At 40.4% G+C, this 23,917-nt stretch overlaps 1 protein-coding gene across 1 annotated transcript in view; it reads left to right on the forward strand.

The window, feature by feature from the left end:
- Positions 1 to 23,917, forward strand: part of edil3a (EGF-like repeats and discoidin I-like domains 3a) — a 103,465-nt gene that overhangs the window by 36,805 nt on the left and 42,743 nt on the right. Inside the window, exon 4 of the mRNA XM_070833440.1 lies at positions 17,484 to 17,597. Within this exon, the coding sequence (XP_070689541.1) occupies positions 17,484 to 17,597 (114 nt within the window). The remainder of the gene's footprint in view (positions 1 to 17,483; positions 17,598 to 23,917) is intronic.

Below are 23,917 nucleotides of genomic sequence, written 5' to 3' on the forward strand. Positions count from 1 at the left end.
GACTGAGCTGTTTGATTTGATAAGTGTTCGTGGCAACACCAAGCGGCAGCCTCAGTGAGCTGTTTTGATATTTCAAGTTACTTTTTTTTTTTTTTTGTTCTGAAGCAGTCTGTTTCACTTTTAAGTATTCTCAGCAGTAGTCACTGTTCTCAGCAGATTCAAAGTCAATTTCACAACAAGTATTGGATGGTGTCATGGCTTGCTTCTGTCAATATCGTTTGCAGAAAAGTCTGCTTTTTACCGTGCAACCTAGTTAATGTGTCGTAAAATGAAAATATGCAATATGACAGGTGGAGCCAACATCAGCTAGCCAGCAGTAGAAATGCACAAACAGCATTAAATATATACATTGATACTTTGCCTTAAAAGCCTTCTGCATTTTAGATAAATCCCAGGATTTGTAAATGGCACGTAGTTTTGCTGTTAGTGCTAAATGTAGCAGAATCCTGCAGTATGATATATAGGCCAAGTCCTGTGGTTGCCCTGCCGGTGTGTGTGTGCTTGACTGAGCATTGCATTAGCCCGCACCACACAGTTGTCCTTCATCACAGGTGTGCTTGTAAGTAATAGATTTAATGTATCATGGTGCAAACTGTGTGGTGAGATGGATCGTTATCGGTTTTGAAGAGAAAAAGGGCTAGGCGGAGAGAGAGGGAGGGAGAGAGAGAGAGAGAGATGTCAACCACTAATAACAAACTATTTATTTGTCTCACAATTTTGATCTCAACAAGGCTAAAGAAGAAGAAATTCAGTGGCAAACTGTAAAAAGAAAGGTGCTTTTATTTTGGGGCACTTGGTGTCAGTCATTATTTAGTTGTTTCAATTCAATTCAATTCAATTTTATTTGTATAGCCCAATATCACAACAGAGTGTCTCACAGTGCTTTACAAAGTTCACTGAAATAAACTAGTGTAAGCGAACAAACAATCTAATAAAGAGTCCAGCAGTCGATGAGGCCAATGGATCAGTCCGGTGGATCAGTCCGAGGCATCACCTGCCCTTTATGACCCTCCTTCTTCGGGAAGGAAAAACTCAAAAAACCCAGTGGGAAAAGAGAAATCTCTGGGAGCACCACAGTGAAGGAGAGATCCAGCTCCCAAGGACGGACAGGCTGTAGCCTTGGACAGACGCACATCCATTGGCTGGTGGAGAACCACATCAGCGGGACCAGGATCCATAGGAACCAGGGAACCACATCAGCAGAACCAGGACCAGGATCCACAGGAACCAGGGAACCACATCAGCAGAACCAGGACCAGGATCCACAGGAACCAGAGAACCACATCAGCGGGACCGGGACCAGGATCCACAGGAACCAGAGAACCACATCAGCAGGGCCAGGACCAGGATCCACAGGATCCACAGGAACCTGAGAGATGAGAAAGTACAGAAAGGCTCCGGGGAAGATAGCAAGTTAGAGGCAGACATTTGACTGACATGAGACATAACGATGGAGAGGAAGAGGAGGAGAGAGAATAGAGGAGCTCAGTGCACCATAGGAGTCCCCCGGCAGTCTGAGCCTATAGCAGCATAACTAGGGGCTGGTCTAAGGCCTGAGCCAGCCCTTAAATATATGCTTTGTCAAAAAGGAAGGTTTTTAGTCTGTTTCCACATCTTTTTTTTTTTCCACAAACCATAAAAGGAAATGGAACCAGTCACTATATCAACAGTATGTCGTTGTCTTTGTCTCCAGCCAGAATTGTGAGAAATTGGCTAGCATTCATGTCATAATTCAGTTATTGTCTCCTATTAAGCCCTTAGGGTGGTGAGAAAGTGATTCGATATGGGCTGAATACACATTAATGTCTGCCAATTTTCCTCACGGTCATTACAGATGAATGGAAGAGAGTGGGTGACAGAGAGAGAGAGAGAGAGAGAGAGAGAGAGAGAGAGAGAGAGAGAGAGAGATGGAGAGAGGGAAAGTAAGGAACAATTTTGTAATTGAAGATATTTATAATCAAATCTAGTGTATGGATAATTCCTGCAATTAAATGATAAAAGCATATAAATAATTGTTCCTGTAGAATGACAGATTAGCTGGCTTTGTTATGGTATGGTGTTGGCTTTTGATAAGTGACAAGCTCATTGAAAAGGATAAAAATGAGGGGGAAAAAATGGCTGGGAACTCTGTGGGACGCAGGGAACAACACAAAACAGGGGACAAACTGAACAATCTGTCTTTGTGACTGAGTGATTTTAATGAATATCACCCAACAGGTTATGATGTACCGCTTTTCACTGCTGACGACATTCCAAACTTGTACATAGCTCTTTGATACTGCATCTGTCGATACTATAAACTCATCAATACATTCATTAATCTTCTGGTTAACAGTGTGTTCACAGCTGTGCAACAGAATGGACGTATGCTGCTGGGCGAAAAATACGAGTCACTGTAAAATATTAAACCAAATCCTTGAAGAAACGAACAGTTCACTTAGCACACAGTATTTATAGAAGGTTTGATTGAATCATGTTGTAGGATTGTCTTCGATCTTATATCTAATCCAGTGTTTTCAATTAGTATTGACTCAGATGGATGTTTGGCTTTGTACTGTAAATATACTGTGTACTATACGGATGTAACACAGTATATATGTACGCCAGCATAGCTTCTTACTGTTCAGCTCTGCTCTTACTGTCTCCTTGCTTCGTCAGAGCCAAATCCAATTTCACACCTTTGAACGTTGTCCTAAATACATGCACTACATATTCTGCTTGTTAGACCAGTTTTATGAAGTACTGCCAGGAATGATGTTGCCCATGGACAGCTAGAATAAGTACAAGCTATTTCAGACTTCTTTGATGGGCAGATACTGTATGTATGGGCTTAATGTTGTTGACTTTGTTTTTTTTTTTTTTTTTCTTTAGAATACAGTTTTAAGTCCAAGTTTCAGCACCACCAAGGAAAATCCGGGTTAACGTGGGGTTAGTGTCGCTGCTATTATTGTGATCAGAAAGTCATTCATCTTTCAAATAGTGTGGCGTCACGTCTCAGTGGTGACAAGAGAACAAGCGCCGTGTTATTGGGCAAGTAGCCAAACATTGTAATGAACTGTCACAGTGTGAAGATTGGGACTGATTGCCTCAGTTGTCATAAGGCTGTAGATCATTTTTAGGGCATGCGCTCTCAGCTCATCAAGGACAAATGAAGTATAAACTCTTGGGATTTTTATTGGAAGTTTTTTTCAGCACAGAAATCTGCCGCAAAGTCTCACCACAAACAGTCTCGTGTAACTTTTGAGGTTGAACAACATAATTTAATTTGATGCGATGTTACTAAATCATATCTTGAAAAGTTGGCAGATGAGACGAAGATCTGTCGCCCTCTTTTCTCTTTGAGTAGCTCCGTCTTCTTTACTCTTTTTCAAAGATGTTGGTTTGTTTTACTCCTTTAAGCTTTCTCTCAGTGATGCTTGTATGTGGAGCTCACTGCAAAGCATTGAGAAAGCTAAAAGCTAATGCAGACCAGTATGGGCCAGTGCATCCAGGCTGGTGGCTGTTTATGCAGAAACGTATACAGGCAATGTAAAAAAAAAAAAAAATCAGCTTCTTCACTTGGCTGAACTGCCTCTCAGCTGACTGGTGCTCAGTTCTAACTTGGCCTCTTACTATCCCTCTATGGCCTGCAAGTCCTTTAAGCAGATTCCATCTTGCTCTGTGATCAATACGTGTCTTTGCCATTCTCTCTGAAGCACACCAGCAGGGCGGGATTGATTGAGGTTAAATGTAGGATCTGTGAGATTTTTTTAAAGTGTAGCCCTGTATTTGATCATGTATTGACAGTTGCTATCATGCTGTATTAGTCCTGCTGCCTCCACAGCTTCTTGCCACAGGATAATCAGCTGGTGTTTATAGCTGTGGCCTGAAGTGAAGCCACAAGGAGCCATAACTTTTGGACAATTCACCTGGGACAGATCACAGACTGCCTTTCATCAGCACAAGAGAAAGAAAGACACTTCTCTGTGTTTACTCTTTGGTACCACATTTAGGACCACATTAGTGACCTGTTTTATGTGTTTTGCAGAAGGTAAGGAGGTGGCACTTATACTTCTTTTTTTATTTCTGTCTCCTCTCTAATGTTTCACCAGGCCCTCTGACTCCTTGCTTTCACATGTATTTTTATACAGTGTGAGGAAGAGAAATAGAGATCTGACTTATTCTCCGCCGTCATCTGTTTGTTGTGCTCGATTGCCTGCTTAAGAGCAAAACGATAGCACAGACAATAGCACTACAGCCTGAGGCAGCATGAATGAGTATCAAAAGCACATTGTTTATGTGCATCTTACCCCTTAAACATTTGCTTACAACAATAGACTATTTGTCAGGCGCAAGACAGAGGCAGAGGTCCGACAGTCTCCCAGCACCCCTTTCCGCCCCCGTGAACACCCACCACTTCACTTTGCACACCTCTGAGTGGTTACCTGCACCTTTTCAAGCAAAAAATGACTTACCCTTCTCAAACCTGCCACTGCCTCACAGGAGGTGACTTTGTAGCGGTGGTATGTTGTGATGGCAGGGGGAGGGAAGGAGAGAGGGAGGGAGGGAGGGAGGGAGCTCTTGTTAACCAGCATACAGTATATTCCACTCCTACCATGAAGGCCACCGAGAAAGGACAGTGGGTGGCGTGGAGAGAGATTGGCGGGCATGTGGTTTTCTGCTCCCTCTTACCGTGATTGAGGCAGTTGTTATCTCTGTCTAACTGTGAGGCTGCACTGTTAAAGTCACTCCTGCAAAGATCACAATGAAGCATGGAAATTTCCTTCTCCTTTTCTTAAATGTTAATGGCTCACCAGGCCTTACACATCCCACATCCTTTCCGTTAGTAATAGAAATTTCCCTTTCTAACAGTGAATATATTGTTTTTTTGAAATATCGGCATGCTTGTATGCTTTGAATATTGAATATTGATCTCAAATCAGGAAACATGCAAGTTATTAAATGGTTAGATTGATATCTATGGGCAAAAATCTGATTTTTTTGCCAGACCTATAAATATGCAGAGACTTTCCACCTCATTGATAATGCTCCATCACTCCTGGAGCTGCTCCTCTGGCAGTGCACAAAGTGCCAAACATGTGGACTGAACAAGTGTTTGTTTGCTCCTTCTGTCCAGAGTTATTTTGTGGAAATGATAACAGTTCTGATCCAGAAAACGAAGCCATATTTCCAACAAATGATCTCACAATTTGCCACTGTGTCCACAAAAATCGGCTCCCCATTCATCTCGATGGCGAAGCTCCACAAAGTGATGGTGCTATTTAGTTTATAGCTCTGGGGGAAAGTTGTTCATGTGCAGAAATCCACTAACTGTCTTAGATCATATAAGTGGTATAGCTGAATTTTGTTTCAGGGCGGATTTTCACTTCGAGTTTGAGAAAAATTACATTTTCGGGGCAGGCTTAGCTAACTGGATTAAGATTGATTTAAGTACAGCTAAAAATTAGTGGGAAAGTTTGTGGAAGACAAACTTTTCCATGGAAAACAGGCGGAAGGAATACTTTGTCCAAAGAAAGTTAACCTATTTTCAAAATAAACAGAGGCATCAGTTTAGTCATGGTGCCTGAGGTCTGTTCTTGTAGGTATCTGTTTTGTCTTAACAGCCTCTGGGTTACAAGAGTTGGGGAGTATTACTGAAATTATGCTAATCTGCTCACCAGTTTTATTTTTATATCCATAAATTAGCATGAATAACTTTTAACGCCAGCTTGTTTTTTCCGATTAACTTATACCTATGCCCTTCCTCTGCTCTTCTACTCTTCTTTGGGTCACAAACTTTCACAGATAACCGATGCCACTTCAGACTAACAGTCTGTAGTAGCAGCATAGCAGTACAGTATTGTTCACTATTTCTCCATTTACATTATTCACTCAATAGTCTGCAGTGTATTCAACTTCACAGTGTCATATTTCTTTAAAAGCCTCACGTTGTTTATGTTGTGAGTATGGATTCACTCCCACAACAGTTTCCCAAGGTCATCTCTGTATCATAGATCTAAAAAAATGTGCCCCCACTTCCTGAAGTAGCTTCAAAACTATTGTGAACAGTGTTAGCCTCAAGGCTCTCCTCACTGCTCCATTACTGTGATGTAGAGCTATGTGGAGGACACGACCATTTCCAGACACCCTCTCAACATTACATTCACAATCCCACAGCCCACCCACTGCTCTCACTCTGTGGTTAGAAAGCTGCATTTACAGGAAGAGATGAGTGTGGAGAATCCTGAGGGAAGGGTCCATAGTCCACCAAACATCCAAAGAAACGACCACAATCACACAGCCAAACCGTCAGACGCCAATGATCAACAGCCGTGGAGAGACTGAGTGTGTCTGCGCGCTCTTTCTGTCTCGCAGGAGTCTCTGCAGATCAAAATGGAAAGATAGATATGCCTGTGGGCCAGCAGTCCTGTTGTTTTAGCTCTCTGCACATTTAGTCTATCTTTGTTCAAAGCACCGCACATTTGTGTCAAAGGAAACCGCGGATCACCTTTTATGTGGCGGTTCAATCATATTCTGATCCGTAAATGTGGCCTCTAGATGACTTTTATGTTTTCACTTTTTTATTCGTGTGAAGAAATAGAGGTCAGCGTCACTACTACTCGTGTGTACTACGCACACATTGTTCATCAGTATACATAAGGCAGGAAAAGAATAAATAAAGGAATGAAGGAATAGTTGTTAACATTACATGATGAAAAGTTGCCAAAAAGTTCAATCTAGAAAGGATTTCACTTTTTTCTTAACTGTGGCATGGTTGCATTTTAGGCATTGGGATTTGGTGAGATATATTTTACTGCTACTTTGCTTGTCCTATTTACATTTTCACTTATTTCTGATGTCTTAATGTGGCTCCAGTCCAGGCTTGGTGTTTCCACCAGTAGAAATCACAGACAAGGGATGATCGCCCGCCTTTTCCAGTCAGTTGCATCTGTCGGGTCGTGCAGCCTCTCTACTTTGATTTAATCTTTGCATCTTGCATAGCTGGCACGATTGTGGTAGCATCTGGCACATTGGCTTAATGGTAGCAGCACTTATGTCTGGCAGTTCACACTATCCTATCCTAAGTATATAACCAATACATATATATGTGAGTAAAATATTTGGCATTTTCTTCTTCTTCTTCTTTCTTTTTTCTTCTTTTTCTGTCTTTTATTTTTAGTCTTAACATGAGGCAGCAATAGTTTAGGAAAATCCTATCGTTCAATGGACTCAGTCTGCCATGACCATTTGTCTTGTTTAAAACAGAATAAACAAAAAAGCAATTATCGGAACGTAGCTGTTGAAATAATAGACTTACTTAGAAAAAGGCCCACCATTCAGTGTGTATTTTATGAATCGTAATATTTGGCAGCTTTCATTGGTTTTTGTTTGCTTTCAGTATTTGTGGGCTTCTTTGTGCTTGTGCACGTATGTGTGTACATGCACCTACAAAGTGAAAGAGACCCGGTCAAAGATCAGTGTTGTGCTTCAAACCTCTATTTTCTTGGGTATCCTGCTGCCCTTGTCTCCATCCCAGGAGGAGCTGACCCTATCTCGCCTCTGTCAGAGGGCATTTTGGATAACAAGCTGGGGAAACAAGCTGGAATCAAGGTGTTTATGACTACTTTCTCCGTGCCACTGACATAGATATTTTATTTAGCCTTCCACAAGGAACCTTTTGCTAGACAGGTCACAATTCACCATTTTTTGTAAAGTTTTTTTTTTTTCGGGTTTTATAGTTTGTTGAATAAAAAAATGGCACCAGGCATTACAGACCAGGATTCATCTGTGCTTGACCCGGATCTTTTCAGTGTTGGCCTTATGCATGCTCTCACAGCCTCATCTGTAAGTGGTCTGACCCATCATTGGCACCATTAAAGTGACATGTCACCTTTTCTGTATTCCTTCAGTAAGCAGTTCTGCATATCCTACCAAGTGAAAAATGCTGTAGAAACATACTTTGAGTAAGTTGACCTTTCTGCTGTGGCAAGGTGATGTTTTTCTAGCAAAATTACAGACAAGAAGTTTTTTTTTTCTACAATGCTGCACTTTAGGAAGTTGCAACTAAATGAAAATGGTCAGCCCGGTGGCGCAAAGTGCAGTCTTGCAAGCAAAACATCGTCTTCTAGAGAAAGGCCAGCACTTTTGCAAGAATTTTTGAAGGGATTTATTCTTTTTTTTAATATCTTCAGCTAGGTCCTTGAGATTAAAACAGAAAATGGCCAAAAAAGCCTTTGGAACGTGCACTTTGGATGATGTGAAGAAAAATGTCAACCAAATAATGAGACGAGAATTGCCAAAAAGAAACCTGGACGTACTTGTTCAATTTAGTGTTTTTTCTCCTTCCTTGTTCCCAGTCCCTGAGCACCCATTCACCTGGTTTATCCTTCCTGTGGAGGACTTGTAGGGAACAAGCTGTTACCAGGGCCTAATTGTGTAAGGCCCCCTTGGACACTTGAGCTGCGCTGTCACCTCCTAGCCTCTGCAGTAAGGACGGACCTGTTGGCAGATGGCCAAAGCATGAATAGAGATGCATTTCCAAATCCCAGGTGGTGGAAAAGAGTTAGACTCAGTCCTGCCCAGGGCTTTTGGCTGGCATTGCAAGCCAAAACAGAACTCTGACAAATGTTCAGCTTGACTACACAGAGCTGCATGAAGACATGATGGTCAGTGGGGCCAAATTAGTACCAGTGTTGTTTTAATATAAACTGAGTTCACTCAATGTGACTGAAAAAGAAATAAAGGGGGTTGGTCATGAAAATATGCAGTTTGTGAACTTTAACATAGATTTTGGCTGGTTCCTAGCAAGGATGTAGTATTTTTCCACCTCTGATTTAATCATAAATATGACTCAGTGTGAACGAAATTGAATAGATGTGTGAATGGCTGATGTTGGGTATGATAGTACCTTTTTAAGTGTTCATAAAATCTCTGCTTGTGCTCATTAGACACAGAAAAGGGTAGTTCAGCAAAAGGGTCATTGAGGAAATGAATTAATAAAATCAATGTGAAATTACTATCTTGAAACCACTGAACTATCCTAATTTGGCAGCACTGTCAATATTAAACTCTGCATAAGTCACTCTGAATCCGACCCTTATCAAAACTCTTTTCTCTACATCTCTTTTGAAGGATGTGATTTACTAGATTTTGAATATTTGGTCATGGTGCAACCTTTTCTTCAGATATTTTAAACTAAACTTATTAAATTTGTTGTGTCTACTTGTCATGTTCTTGTTTTTAATATAATGCAGTTTATTTTTATCTGAATGTGAAGAACTTTGTTAGCAGCATGACTTTAGTGATGGCACTGCTGGTTGGTTGGTAGGTCAGTCAGTCTACCACCTTGGTTCAGACAAATCTTGACCAACTTTTGATGGATTGCGATTTTTTACAGACTTTATCATTGTCCACAGATGATGAACCCAACTGACTTTGAGCATCTGAGCTTTCCTCCAGCACCACCATGAGGTTGACATCTGTGTTTCACACTGAAATATCTTGTTAACTATCGGATGGATTGCCATGGAATTTGCTTAAGATGTTCAAGGTCCCTAAACTATAAATTCTAAACGGTCTGATGATCCTCTGACTTTTCCTTTGCTGGCATCAACAGGTCAAGCTGTTCACTTATTCAGTGAACATCTACTCCATGTATTGGCACAAAATTTGGTACCTGTCATGGTTCCCAGACAATGTACTCTAATGACTTTGGTCATGCTGTGACTTTTTTTCTAGGGCCACATGAGGTTGACATTTTTTATTCTTCTTGAAATACCTTGACAACTATTCGTTGCATTGTCGTGAAATTTGGTACAAACATTCACGGTCCCCAGACATTGAATTATAATAACTTTAATGATATGACTTTTTATCCAGCACCATCATCTGGTCAAATGATCTTTTTGTCCAATGTTCTATGGTTTAATTTCTGCAAAACTAATGGGATGCATATCACACTCAGCTGTACTTTACTTATTAGCTCATTTTAGCTTGCTAATATGCTGCACTATATTGATCAGCATAGATTCAATGCATGTCTAGGTGCCAGTGCTGCATTTATATCATACTTCAGTGTTTCTATAACTCTGTTGCCATTTGTCATTTAAATATAACGCAAGGTTGTAAGGTTGTCAGTAAAATACAATATTGTATATGCCCCACATCAAGCCTGTGCTTGCTCTTTGTCCACCATCACTTTCTATCTGCCTCTCATACTATGTCGAGTAGTGACTCTTAAACATTCTAGTAAATGCACCTTGGTGATGTTAGGTGAGCCTTTGGATCACACTGTTGTTTCAAGGTACATCAGTATTCCCCTCACACACCTGCTGTGGAGGCTCTATCCGTAAGCTTAAAATGACACTTAAGGCTTTCCTCATAGTGTCATTCTGTCTCCGAGCTGAGGGCTCTTCACGTTCTGTACATTCCAGCTTCGGAGCTGCCCCCCGGTCTTCATGTCTTCGAAATGATGAGTGTTTGCTTCTCAGAACCTCTCTGCAATGCATCCTAAGATAACTTTCCAAGGGCTTCTGGAGTACCGCTGTGAATAACTTCTCAGTGGGCTAATCCCACTTCAAAAAGCAAGTCCTTGGAATACAGTAGTCTTAATCCTGAATTCACAGCTTCATGCATCGTCATATCCCTTGAAACATACAGCATGTACCACTGTGCGAACCAACCTGCATATAAGAAGAGATTTTAGAAATGTGTGTAAGGGAGATCAATAAAATCCATACTCATGCTGAGCCTAGATGCGTATGACCAAGGCTGGGATATATTACTGTGAAAACACATTTCAAGGATACAGTGGGTAATTTGAAATGACTCCTTCCACTGGTTGTGTGACTTTATCAGGCCCTGGATAGGAATCCTGTCTTATGTGGTGATAGTCACTTCAGTGGCATGGGTAAGGAAAGGATAGATTGACAGGATAGATTGACAGTGGAGACAGGCACTTCCATGTTCCATCTTCTATCTCTGACTCAACTTGGAGAGACGGGGCTTGTCTTGGCCTTGTGTGGTGTGGACTAGACACATTTCACTGTGCTAGGACCCGTCAAACACAACATCTAAGGCTGATCGTCCATATAGGATGATGCAGCTCTGAGGCCATGTCAGCACTTCTTGAAGTACAGTAGCATTACAGAATAGATAATCTATTTAACGTAGATACTGTAAAGTATGTACAATATGTGCGTATGCATGTCTCTTGCATCTATAGTATATGCTGAAGCTTTAACGTGTGTTCAGTCATGAAAAAATGAATGAATCTCATGCACACAAAGCAGTTAATTCTATGTGCCCACAAACTGCAATCTTTTTTTTTCAGAATGAAATCCAACATCTGCAGCATCACCACAAATCACAAGGTATTGTCAGCAGCATGTCCCAGGGGAAAGCCTAACCACTATAAAAAAACATAGGATGATTACTTCCAAGGAAGTACGAGTGTTCAAGGTCAGGGGTTAATTATGTGGCAGGCATAAACAACCGGTTGTCCACTTCATTTCTGTCGATCACTGACTGTAGAGGTCAAACCTCTGCTTCTTCTCTAGATAGAGAGGTCAAGAGGATCGGCTTACCAAACATGTGGATCCACTGGCTCTGTGACATAAAAACAGATAAGATGAATCTTCCCCAGGCTAAACCAAGTCCAGATGCAGAGATGTAACACTATGAGACATATCCACATGAAAGGAAAATCTTAAACTAACCTCCAGTTGTGTGTCTTGGCAGATTAAAAACAAGGCTTCATTCAATTTTACCCAACATCTGACTATAATTTAATGAAGTAAGTGGGTGAGAGGTAGGGGTAATACTGCTGGGACATCACCTTCCATTCTGCTAATTAAGTCTGGGGGCTTTACAAGTGTGAGAGGATTACAAGCTATTAGCAGGCATTTATTTCAATCATTTGTGTGATTTATGTTGTTGTTTGGGTCAGTTTCAGACATTCTAACGCTACTGCATATAAATTGAAGCTGAACTTGACTGCTTATTTTAAAAGTATTATTTAAAAAAAGATGTACGTTTGCTGTTTCTTAGCAGTATTTAGTGTGAGTTCTTTAACCTTTTATTTGAAGTGTCTCCAAACACCAATTACTGTGAAATTACTCACACTCAGTCAAACACAAAAGGCTGAATACACCTGATGGACTGATGGACCCTGGAATTTTTTTTTGACTCCTCATTGTGGCACATTTACATCTTCAATAGCTCTTCTTTGTGCAAGATTTAACACAATACCTTTACTGTTGACTGAACTGGAAAGCAGGTTCATCAGGCTGTGTGGCCGTAACAGGTGCAGGCACTACAGACGTCAGTGCGGCCCAGTGGAGACGGCTCAGGTGACCCCTCCCAGTGCAGGCCTGTTCCTGCCCTCTGGACACACCATAGCCAATTTAGCACTCACAGCCAGTTGTTAGTTCCTGACACACAGCACTGCTCATTGCTCTCATTATTGGTCAACCGAGACACGTTTTAGAGAGCAGTAGAGGAGAAAAGCCATGGAGCGAGACGTTCTAGTGGACCAGTGAGATCATGGTGAGTCTGACCATGAGTTAAGAAATATAATTTGGGGTTCATAGCCTCAGTTTTAGGAGACTCTGTGTGTGTGCAAGGGTTAGGGTTGATGATGTTAATGATCACATAGCGTCTGTGGTATTAATTATTTCATTAATCTTAATTTTGAAATGCCTCTCAAAGACAACCAATGCATTTATAAAAAAAATCACAGTGAAGTTCAATATTTTCAGCAATGAAGAAAGAAGAAGTGACTGCATTTAGTCCACCACTGTACATGCAGTGGGTGAACAAAATAACACCTTCAAAGAATTATACTCCCATGTAATGCCACTAAATACAGTCTTAGTAGTCATCCTGACACAATTACAACTAAAATTGAACATTATAAGGCTCACTAAATTAGCATTATTGGAGAGCCAGTGTGTTGTATGGCATTAAATTGTACGCCTGGTAGTTTTATTGTTTCTATCCACCGTAGAAATCTTTACACAAACTGGCTTGTTAAATCGTTATAACCACCATTCTCATTAAACTGAGAGTATCACTTGCAAAATGTTGTTTTACCATGGTTAAGATTTTAATGACGTACACAATGCAGGATAGATAGACTTTGACTGTTATTAATAAGGTGAAACACCGTGGATGCATGCGTGTGACCGTGCTAAAGAAGTTGTGTAAACAATGTTCATCCAATGGGCTCGTGTCTTTCTTTCAATTTCTGTCTTTCCCATTCCCTCCATGCTTCTCTTCACCTCTCTTCTCTTGTGTTTATCGGGTGGATTAACTGCATTCCCTGAAGTAATCCCTTTTTCTCCCACCTGATTTACTGGCAATACACCACTTTTAAGTCTCACTTTCCTCGCGCTGATCTCCCAGGGGCTGATGGTCTCTCATAAAATGGAAGCAAATTGTAAGATGGGCTAGCTGTGTTTTCCTCTCTTTCTGGTCTGTTGTGCTCCAGGCTATTTGAGTGCCATTTGGCTTGCCTTTGTATTTGAACCAACAGTATTGGTGGCAACAAAGCAGGATATGACCTTAAGGGGTGAAAACGACATCATTCATTTAAGTGGAGTGATTACGGTGGTGAAATAGCAGTGGATTATGCTGTGTGCAGAATGAGACAATGATTTTTTTTTAAAGGTTTTTTTGTGCTACTGAACATTTCTGCCCTGGTGGCGACCTGTCCTGGGTGTATGCCACTTTTCACTGAATGTCAGCTGGGATTGCCTCCAGGATGGATGGACAGATATACTCTGAAAAATCAGTAGCAACGTTTGTGTCATTTATATAAACATAATTAGATGAAGGCTACTGTGTTTATTCACAGATGGATCTGCATTCAGTTAATGCATTGAATTCATTATATCTCAGTGGTCGCAAGTGGCTATAAAATCACATTTCCATTTGAGTGTTCCGCTAAGACAATTAGTAAAGACCAAATATTCCCTGTGCAAATTAAATTGAAATGCATGGATGATGTTTCATATGGCCAGGCTGTACCCTTGATTAATGATTGTATTAGTGTTTTTATTGTTGTTGTCAAGTTGCTAACAATTAGTGGTTCTTGAGTACCGCCATTTGATAAACCGAAAAGCTCAATTGGTTAATAATGATTGGCCATTTTTGTTCCCTACAAGGCAGGCTCTAGTTGGCATTTTTCAGGGTTACAGTTCTAAACAGGATCGTAGGGCTCCTCTAGCTGCAATTAATGAAAACACAGTCCCCCTTGATTGCAGTAACCTCCCGTAATCAAGATATTTCCGTTTGACAAGTGCTTGTTTGTTCATCTTTATGCTAATAATGTGTTGTCAGTAGGAGGCTAGTTTCTTCTATTAGTCATGCTGGCTGTTTCTGGATTTGTAATTATATCAGATTGTCCTGTACTTAGCTCATCAAAGCACAGTCACAGCCGAGGCTGTGGCAGAAGAAAGATCACAGGTAAACATGAGGAAACTGGCCTAAAGCATGATAGCACAATAACTGCTGATTACTGTATAGTTTGCATCTGATTATAACAAGTTGTTAGAATGTTGAACACATCCAAAAACACTCAAATCCAGACCATTAATGATGGAGCTTGAGTGATTGGCCCCTCCTACATGCACCATTTATGTAGTATTATTAACAACAATAATTTAGATCCTGACAAATACCAAATATTAAACTTTTTCAACCAAAATTCATGAAATTACATGAGTCAGACAAATGAGATCCATTTTTTTTTCTGTTCAAAGTTGCTTTCCCTCCACACATATTAAGGTTTTTATAATGATTACGCAAATGTCACGGGATTGTTACTGTTTGAGTAAGATCGTGAAATCATTTTTCTCTGTCTCTTAGCTTCAGGTTCAAGCCTCTGTCCATATTATGTACACAGTGCATCTCTCTAGTCGAGTCTCCATGATGCAAACCACGTAGAATCAACTACATGGTCTCCAGCGAACTGTAGACCGTGTACATTCAACCATGATGTAATTTTAGGGAGATGAAGACCGTGCACCAACTGCGCAGTGGGCCTTTAATGGCTTTATTAAATGGCTTTTAAAATGTCTTGGGAAAACTGGGAAGCTGCTGCACATAGACATGCACAAACAGACAATCACAAACCATCTGTGCAACAGCGAAATGTATGAATATGTCAGCACCCTTCATACTGAATGTCATATGTACGAATCTTCACAGCTTGACAGCAGAAGAATTGGGTGAATATGTTTTACTTCTATCTGTTGTCATTTATATGTTCATTCTTGGTGTAAGATGAGTGGAACCCTGAAGTCTTTGATCTACCTACTTTGTGTCCAGCATAGTTGTATGTTGATACAGTCTGTCTTCCAAGAGTAGTGTTTTTAGTGCCAACTGTGAAAAATAAATCTTTTGTTGTGCTCTGTAAGGCACAAGATGACATGCCGGCTAGTATGACTACTTTCTTCAGTCTTCTCAAGACTGATGGGCTCGAATATACAAGTTGAGTCGCAACATATTTGGAGGATCTGTGTTTTGCTGTTCACTTCATTTGCAGTACATTTGATTTATCACCTACTGTATCTCATTGCGGAATGGCTTTACAGCAGAGGACTGACAAACAGAGGTTTTTCTCTATCATCAACCACATCTGAAGCATGCGGCCTTGTCTGCGTGCTCACAAAGAAAAAAACTTAATGAAATAAAACACGTAGTGGTTGATGGTATTCAAGTTCATACGCAATCCTACACATCCAGACAGACCAAGCAAAATGTCCACTCACGTTTACCAGATGAATGAAAACAAAAATAGATGTATGTTTTAGGTTCGGCCTGCACAATGTTTCTTACCTTCTTCTGGGACATGTTTTACAGCTCAATTTCATAAAACATCTTTTCACCCAAAGCATAGATGTTTCACAGGTCCCCCATGGATTTTTTTCGGGCGAATCACAAAACATTTCTCACATCTTTCTCCCTCTGCCTCTATCCTTCTCATTTATTTCTCTTTATTTATTTATTTTGGAGTATTCAGCCCTGCTGTAGATTTAAGATTCCGCTGCTTCCAGTCACAGTGCCTCAGTAGCCATTATGTGTGAGGACCATGACTGCAGCATAGACATTTGCAGAAAAAAAGATACATTCTGAGATATTACAAATGTGCCCAAATGACTATTAAAGATTTTATAGATAAAAACTCAGAGAGATGAAGCACCGTGACAGACTTTCTTTAATCATGTTTCACTTTCTTAAGCTTTCCAAATCTCAAGCTTGGTTACATATTCATGAAGCCAAAATGTACCTATGAGTCATAGACAACTCACAGTATGTTTTAGAGGATTAAAAGTCTTGTAGCAGCCATAGGCAAGTTTGGAAATCATTAGAAATCTGTTCAAAATTGTTGAAAAGTTTACCCTTTTTCCCCTCCCTCTGCTCACAAGCTATTCCTCTAAGCCCTTTTCCTGGTACTAAACTTATAATAAAACAGTGTGTAAGTGGATGTCATGGGTGGGGTTTTAGGTCTGTCACCTTCTGTAATTAGTGAGATGAATCAATCATTAATTAATTAATTCATTCATTCATTATCTATACTGCTTATCCGTAGAGGGTCACAGGATGAATCACTCAGAGAAGAGCTGTTTCAGAGAACAATTCCAAGGCAAAGGTGGCCGTACAGTAGATGATAATTCTGTGGTACATTGATAAGGTGTCCTGCTCGTCTGTGTTTCTCTTTCCGTCATACTTAAATGAAGAGACTGAAGATAAAGACTGAGGCAAAATTACTGTAGGTGGTGCCAAACCTTGTGTCATTGCTATTCTGCAGATGTGAATGAGTCCAGCAGCAGTTCTTCCAATTTGCGCCACTAAAAAATAATTAAATTAAATAATTCTGATGCTGGCTTGTTATTTTTAGATTTGCTATGTGCAGAGTTCAAAAAACCATGAAGTGGCCTTTTGTTTAACAGTCAAATTGCATTGCATCGGCAAATGCAATTTGACCGAAAAGAGGGCTACAACTCCACTGCAGTTTTCATTCTCTCAAATTCTTGTCATTAAGTCATCATCTGGTCGATGTGACTATTGGCAGACTTGTAACAGACTGTTGTTATCATTATAATACTGATGTTTGGCTTTCAGCATGGTTTTCAGAACAAAACGGTGGTTTTTCAGCAATGCATAATGAAAAATATACCGAAGAGTATGATAATAATTAAACTATTAAACTACAAATAAAAGTACACTAGTTAATTGTTCTTAACATTTCAAAACTTGGGCCTGTGTTCTAGCATTAATGGCCTCCTGAGGAACTATTTGATTTATTAGTTTCACGAAACCAGTGTCTTTGTGAGAGCTTCTGTGGGACAGAATCAAGTAACACACAGAGAAAATTCAATATATGCTCTCTACCAATGCATTTTAATGAGGATGAGGTCTTTCTAATTGCCTACATGTCTGCTTCAAATAAATGAATCCACTTTTTTTTTTTTTTCGTGCGTGTGTCTCGACTCTTTCAGATATCAACGAATGCGAAAGGGACCCATGCAAGAATGGGGGCATTTGCACGGATCTGGTTGCCAACTATTCCTGCGAGTGCCCAGGGGAGTACATGGGGAGGAACTGTCAATACAGTAAGTGCTCATGTTTCTTTTTTTCTTGTTTGTCTTTTAACTATTTTACAACAATCCATTCTTTTTTAACAACACACCTGATGCTGCAGGTAATTGCACAATTGGCGTTAATATTATCCAACTAGCCAGGCAGTACAATAAATTAGCCAAGCAAACTGATCGATTTACAGTCAGACAGTTTGCTGGTAATTGCCAGAAAGAATATATAACCATGCTTGAGTGGATTGCGCTCTGACCTTCGATGAAAACTTGAACAAGTTTGTTAGTCTTGAGGACATTTCTTTGGATGTTGGCTTTGGTCAAGATTGAGCCCACAACTGGAATAAATACGTGGTGTGAGTGTGAGTAATACTGTGACAGAACATATTCCAGAGAAAGTAAACTGAATGTATATTTTGAAAATGGGTAGTAGATATCCAAGTTTTAAAGAAATAATTATCACACTCTCAGGTCTTCACATTCCACACAACGTTCATCTTCTAGGATATCCCAAAATCCATCCATTGAGATTCGTTATCAGCTCAAAAGACAGATTTCCTATTATTCTTTTCAACTGAAGTTCCAAACAATGTGAGTATGAGATCTGAGCAACATAATATATGTTAAAGTATGCACAGCCTATTTATTCAAACTTAATGAACATCCTAAAAAACAAATCCAAATATCTCCCTGCATCAGTTTGCACAAAACATGAATAACAAGAAAAAATGCTGAAATGCTGCATGTTCAAACACAATAACCCCTAAAGCATAACAATGAAAAAAAAAATCCAAACATTGCGATGCTGAGAAGTCATGACCACTTTGTGCTAGCGAGCCCTCATTCCATTTTTTTTGCCCAGTGGCTGTGTAGAAAGAGAGAAAGTGTCTTCTTATCAGAAGTAGCTTTCTTTTTGCGAGAGGCTCAAAGGGGTCTCATGTGTTTATTATGCTATTGTGGGGATTTTGTCTGCTCAGTCCAGGAACATGTTAGGATTAACGTATCAGTGGACTCGAGCCCTGGGCCACCCCTGTAGCGCTGTTCACAAATTAATTAATCAGATTTTGTGTGCAGTGCAGCACAGTTATTCAGCAGCAGACGAGACTTTTGCAACCAGAAGTTTTTAGGAAGTCTGCATTACAAATGGAGAATTTTTGCGGGTATCTGTCGTTCTTATAAACGGAATGACACAGAAAAAGAGCCACAGCCTAACTGATCTGGAGGGTGTAGTGAGTGAAAAACTCAAAGAGAAAGATTTAGTCTTGCTGATTAAACATATGCTAAGCTCCATTATTTGTTTAATGGTGCTCATTTCCATTTTCCCATATAAATTAAATATTTGCCCAGCATATTATACAACCATTTATTCGGCTTCAGTTATTTTCAAAGTTGCAATGCACTCTGTAAGTATTAGGATGGTGTGTTTTGGCTTTGTACACACGCGAGATTTGAAATTAAACAATGACCATACGGTGAAAGTGCAGACTCTCAGCTTTCATTTGATTGTGTTAACACCCACAGCAGATGAACCGTGTAGAAACAGTAGCTGTTTTTATACATATTCCCCAAGGATGAAAAGGCCAATAAGCCCCACACTGTTAACCCCATATAGATGTAAACAACCCCAAACATGCCTTAAGCTAAGAGTCAGCACTATAACCTTGTTTTTTTTTTTGTTTTTTTTTCCAGTGTACTGGAACTGGAGTACAGCGAAACATACCGTCCTAATACTTATAGACTGAACTGTAGTTTCTCTGACAAGGCTGCCTTGTGTCAAGAAAATCAGCCTGAATTAAGATTGGATTACAAGGAATATGAACGGGAAGGTCATCTGTTACATAATTTGTAAAGAAATCATTACAAGGACAAACATGTCTTTACAAAATAAATGTGTCCCTGGACTTTCCTCTCTTGTGTGTGAAAACACGTTATTTAGATTATGCTCACTTTATGATCATCATAATGGGATCTGGTGATCATGTGACCTCCCCCAGCCAGTCAGCACACTGACACTTCCCACCCGCTAAAAACCTTCTGAATCCAGCTTGCTGTCCGGCAATGTTTTTACCTCACCTCCCTCAGCTCCCACCCCATGACAAGGGCGCAAGCAAAGCACGCAGATTGTTTTATTCTTCTAAAACGGAGCCTGCAGATAGACGCGAAAAATGTGAAAAATGTGTTTTTGAACATTAAAACTTGTAAACCAGACCTGCCAATCCGAGTATGAACTTGAAAATGAGCAGAGTATGAGACCTTTAAGTGGTTTTTAAGTAATGTCGATAACTAGCAAGGTATTTTGACGTTTATGTGATAGTAAACCTAACTAATCCCTCACTGATCTCCGTGTCAATTTACAGAAAACATAGATCTTGAGGTTCAATGCTTAGAAATGCAGTCCCACAATGCTGGGAGACTTTTCAATGACAGCTGGTAAAAATTTAAGCATCTAAGGCTGAAATATCCTCATTTTTTAAGTCCCTCATGTGGTTAAAATTCCAAAAATATTTCCCATAATGGAAGTGGTTAGCGTCTTTCATTATGTCCTCCCTGCCCGGTGAATGCCCACATCTTGCAAATTTAATCTTCCTTCCTTAATCTTGATAACACAGACTTTCAGCTAAGAATGTGTAGACTTAAAACCCAAGGAGAGATAACCCTGATACCATCACCGTGACATCATTTGATTTATTTTCACAATTCTGACAAAGCTCGTCCAGAGGCCTAGAGGACAACTGATCTTAAAGTGCCCAAAATCAACATCCAGATTTTCTCACTGCTAATTAAAAGCATCATTTGTTGAGAATGTTACAGCCTTATCGTTAGGAGTGCAGTCGACGGGGACCTCAATGAATATAGCATAAACAGAAATGTGGAATGTGTGAAATGTACTTTTTTCTGTATGCAAGGACTCGCCATCTACTCTGGCTTATTCTTTCAACCCACGTTGTGTGTGTGGGCAACTGCTGCACACGCATGGGACATTGGCTGATTAAGCAGTTGTACATTTCTTGGCTCTACCAGAAATCAGCATGAGAATATTATGCGAAGGCACCAATGAGCTTTTGGCAATTGCGAAAATGTCAGTATTCGGTATTTTACTGAAATAATCGCAGTGGCTTCAATATTGATTCCCATGATGCAATGGAAAGAGAGAAGTCAGAAGAAGAATCATATCTATCACTTGCCAGAGTCTCAGTAAAATGTACAAGCAGGAATAAAATGCAGAGAGATAGCACTCGGTACAAGATGCCTCGTCCTCTCTGCTGAAACTAATTTGGGATTGTTAGTGCTGTAATTGTCCAGAGACATTCACACTAAGACACTAATATGGGTTAAATGGTCGGTTAAAGATCCAATACTGAGGGAAGGTGACTGTTTGCTTTTCCAGAAGCTTCTTAAAGCTAAAATGATTGTAGAACCATCTGCCTTGAACAGAAGCTAAATCAATTCAAGTACAGTATGTTTATCATAAACTTACTTCCACCCTGTAACATTGCATAAAACCTGGTGGCCCTGTATCAAATAACCAGCACTAACCTGCTGTGGCTGTTTACTGCAAATAAGCCTACGTTTCCATGGTGCTGATAATTCAGAGTAAATACTTTAATTGTCTAGTCTCTTTCATTTGTCTTTGTGTTTGACCATGTTGAGGGCTGAGTTGTGTGCGTTTCTTGAAGCTCTATACACAACGGCCAATGTCTCCATTACTTGTTCTGACATTTGGTTGAATATTTATCTATGACTACTCATGCCAGAAAGTGCATTGCATTACTATGACAACCAGCAACCATTGGTCACCAGCCTTAGCTGTAGCATGCATAACTCCATAACAAACAGATGATTTTGATGTGGGGATTTTGAAGAATGTTTTTTTTTTATCACATTAATAAATTTGAAATGTTACTTAAACATCTTGTTAAATTGCTGAATATGTTTTTATTTATGTTGTGGGCTGTGTACCCAACATTAATATCAACCACCAGAGTATGGCCTCAAAAACCCTCCATCTGAAAAGATGTGTGTGTTTTTTCCCTCTCTCTTTAGTTGTAGTATAGTTACACCCACATATAACACATGCAGCTGCATTTCATTCAGTCTCATTTGTCACCTGTGGAACATCTACTATATGGCTGATTTGTGTTTTGTGTGTTTATTATTCTTTTCCTCATCCCCTCTTCCCACAGCATGCTCATTAGTATTGGTGCGATGGCATTAATTTCAGTGGGACTCTAATTTGTTTAGGCTGTAGGTAGGGCTTGTGGGAGATGGATTCAGCTGTCACATCACGGTAGTGGTGGTGTTAGTGATGTTTGCTGTCGGAGGGCTGATGTATGCTAAGGGGCCAGCAGGCCAAGGCCCGGGGGCTGGCTTGCTCTGCTGCTCTGACGGACGAGTGGCAGGCAGCTCGTTAAGAGTGGCCCATCATAGCCGCAAGGTGAGACGGACCGCGACTTTGCAACAGTGTCTTGCCACAACATCCACATAGAATACCTTACAAGAGAGCTGCCCAAGAGGTGCAACATCAAGCCAAATATGATACTGTGTTGATGCAACATTGCACCTCGGCCACCTAACGTCTGGTCGTAATGAGGAAAAATAGATTCCATTTCAATTTCAGGGGTTCAGTCAGGGTGACATGCCATTCGGTGCTTGTGCCAGAATAGCATATGTAAATCCACGGGGGCCCTAACAAATTGAAAGTCAGGATTCATGAAGAATGTTGTATTGCACTTAGTGTTCATTTTCATCCTCTACATTCTTTATATTTAATCACCCTCAACTCAATTAAGACCCCTTAAACTGCAATTTTACGATAATTCTGTTATTCTGATTCTTCATATTCATCATTTTGCCATCTAAGGGTCAGTTTGAAACCTGTTTTCATCCATGCAAGCAGAATCACTTAAGTCCAGACTGAAGCATCGCTATGAAATGTTGGCACTGACAGCCACCAGAGGATGAATCCTAACGACTGTGATGACTTTTTATCCAGCGCCACCTGCAGGTCCAAGTTTTCACATATGTTGTGAAATAACTCAATGTCTATAAGATGGATTGGCACAAAACGTTATACAGATGTGATGGTTTCTTAGCGTACTTGTCTGGCTTAACATTAGATATTTTTGTGTTTAGGTGTGTGTGTTTGCACGATTAACACAAGTAAACACAAACGATCCCTGCAGTCAAACTTGTGCATATGATTCGATTTTGGTGTGAACACAGTTTTAGAGCTGTTGGCATGGCTGTAGGTAATTAGTCTTGTTGTTCCGTACGGTTAGAAAAAGAGAAGAAAGTTCAATGCACTGTGCCATTTCAGAAAGGAACTTGTTCAACTTACTGCAGCACCCGAAGACATGTTCCATTACTTCACATTTGAGTGGAATTGATTGCAAACATACCCTTAGGATTTGAAATATGTATTGCTTCTTTATTTTCATAGTTATGGCTAAAAATGATATAATGGGAGACATCAATTGTGTAGTCAATCGCTCCCCGCCCCAAAGAGTGTATGTCCGAAGTGGATAACCATCTGAAAATTGAATTTCAAAACTTGTAAACTATCGGGTGAAGTGCATCTGTCAGATACTGAAAAATCAGAAGCTTCTCTCAGCTTCAGCAGAAGGCTACCACCACTAGGCATCCACCTACACCACCCTCTCATCAGTCTGGAAGCTATGAGTCACACACAAGGAAGAACTAGTGAAGCAAGAGCAATTTACCATAGTCAAATATATAAACACATCTCTAGCAGCACACACACACACACACAGATGTACTCTTTGCTCTCTGCCAGCCTTCAGACGATCCCCCTGGACCGTCCTTAGACATTACTCACTGTCTCCCCAGCTCCCTGTTGCCTAGATCCCCACTGTTTTAGCAGCTGGATAAGTCGTGCAAGGGTTGTTTTCATTGTTCCATTCTTCTCTGACTCTTGGCTTTTCTTCTGTGGTAAAAGTCTTCTCACAACTCTTAGTGCTGCCATTTTTATTGTGTGCTGGTATGTGTGGGTGCCTTGTCTGTCTGTGTGTGTGTGTGTGTGTGTGTGTCAGTGCTGCTCAGGTGTTTGCTTAAACGATGAAGACGGCATCATAGCCTTCTGGTGACCATTGCTCCAGGCTTCCCCCGAAGGCTAGCTTACACGGACACTTGCATTACGGTTCAGTCCATATGAGCAAGCAGTGCCTCTGGCTGAACTCTGGTGCTTCTGATATGTCCTTATTCTTTTGGGACACTTCCAAGTTCCCTCAGCTTTCCCAGCACTTGTGGGTTTTAAGCTCTTAAACACAGCTATTTAATCAGCTGTGACCAGACATACGCTAACAGGAGAAATCAAATGAGTT

The sequence above is a fragment of the Pempheris klunzingeri genome, chromosome 7, assembly GCF_042242105.1.
Source record: "Pempheris klunzingeri isolate RE-2024b chromosome 7, fPemKlu1.hap1, whole genome shotgun sequence".
In the NCBI taxonomy this organism is placed as follows: domain Eukaryota; kingdom Metazoa; phylum Chordata; class Actinopteri; order Acropomatiformes; family Pempheridae; genus Pempheris; species Pempheris klunzingeri.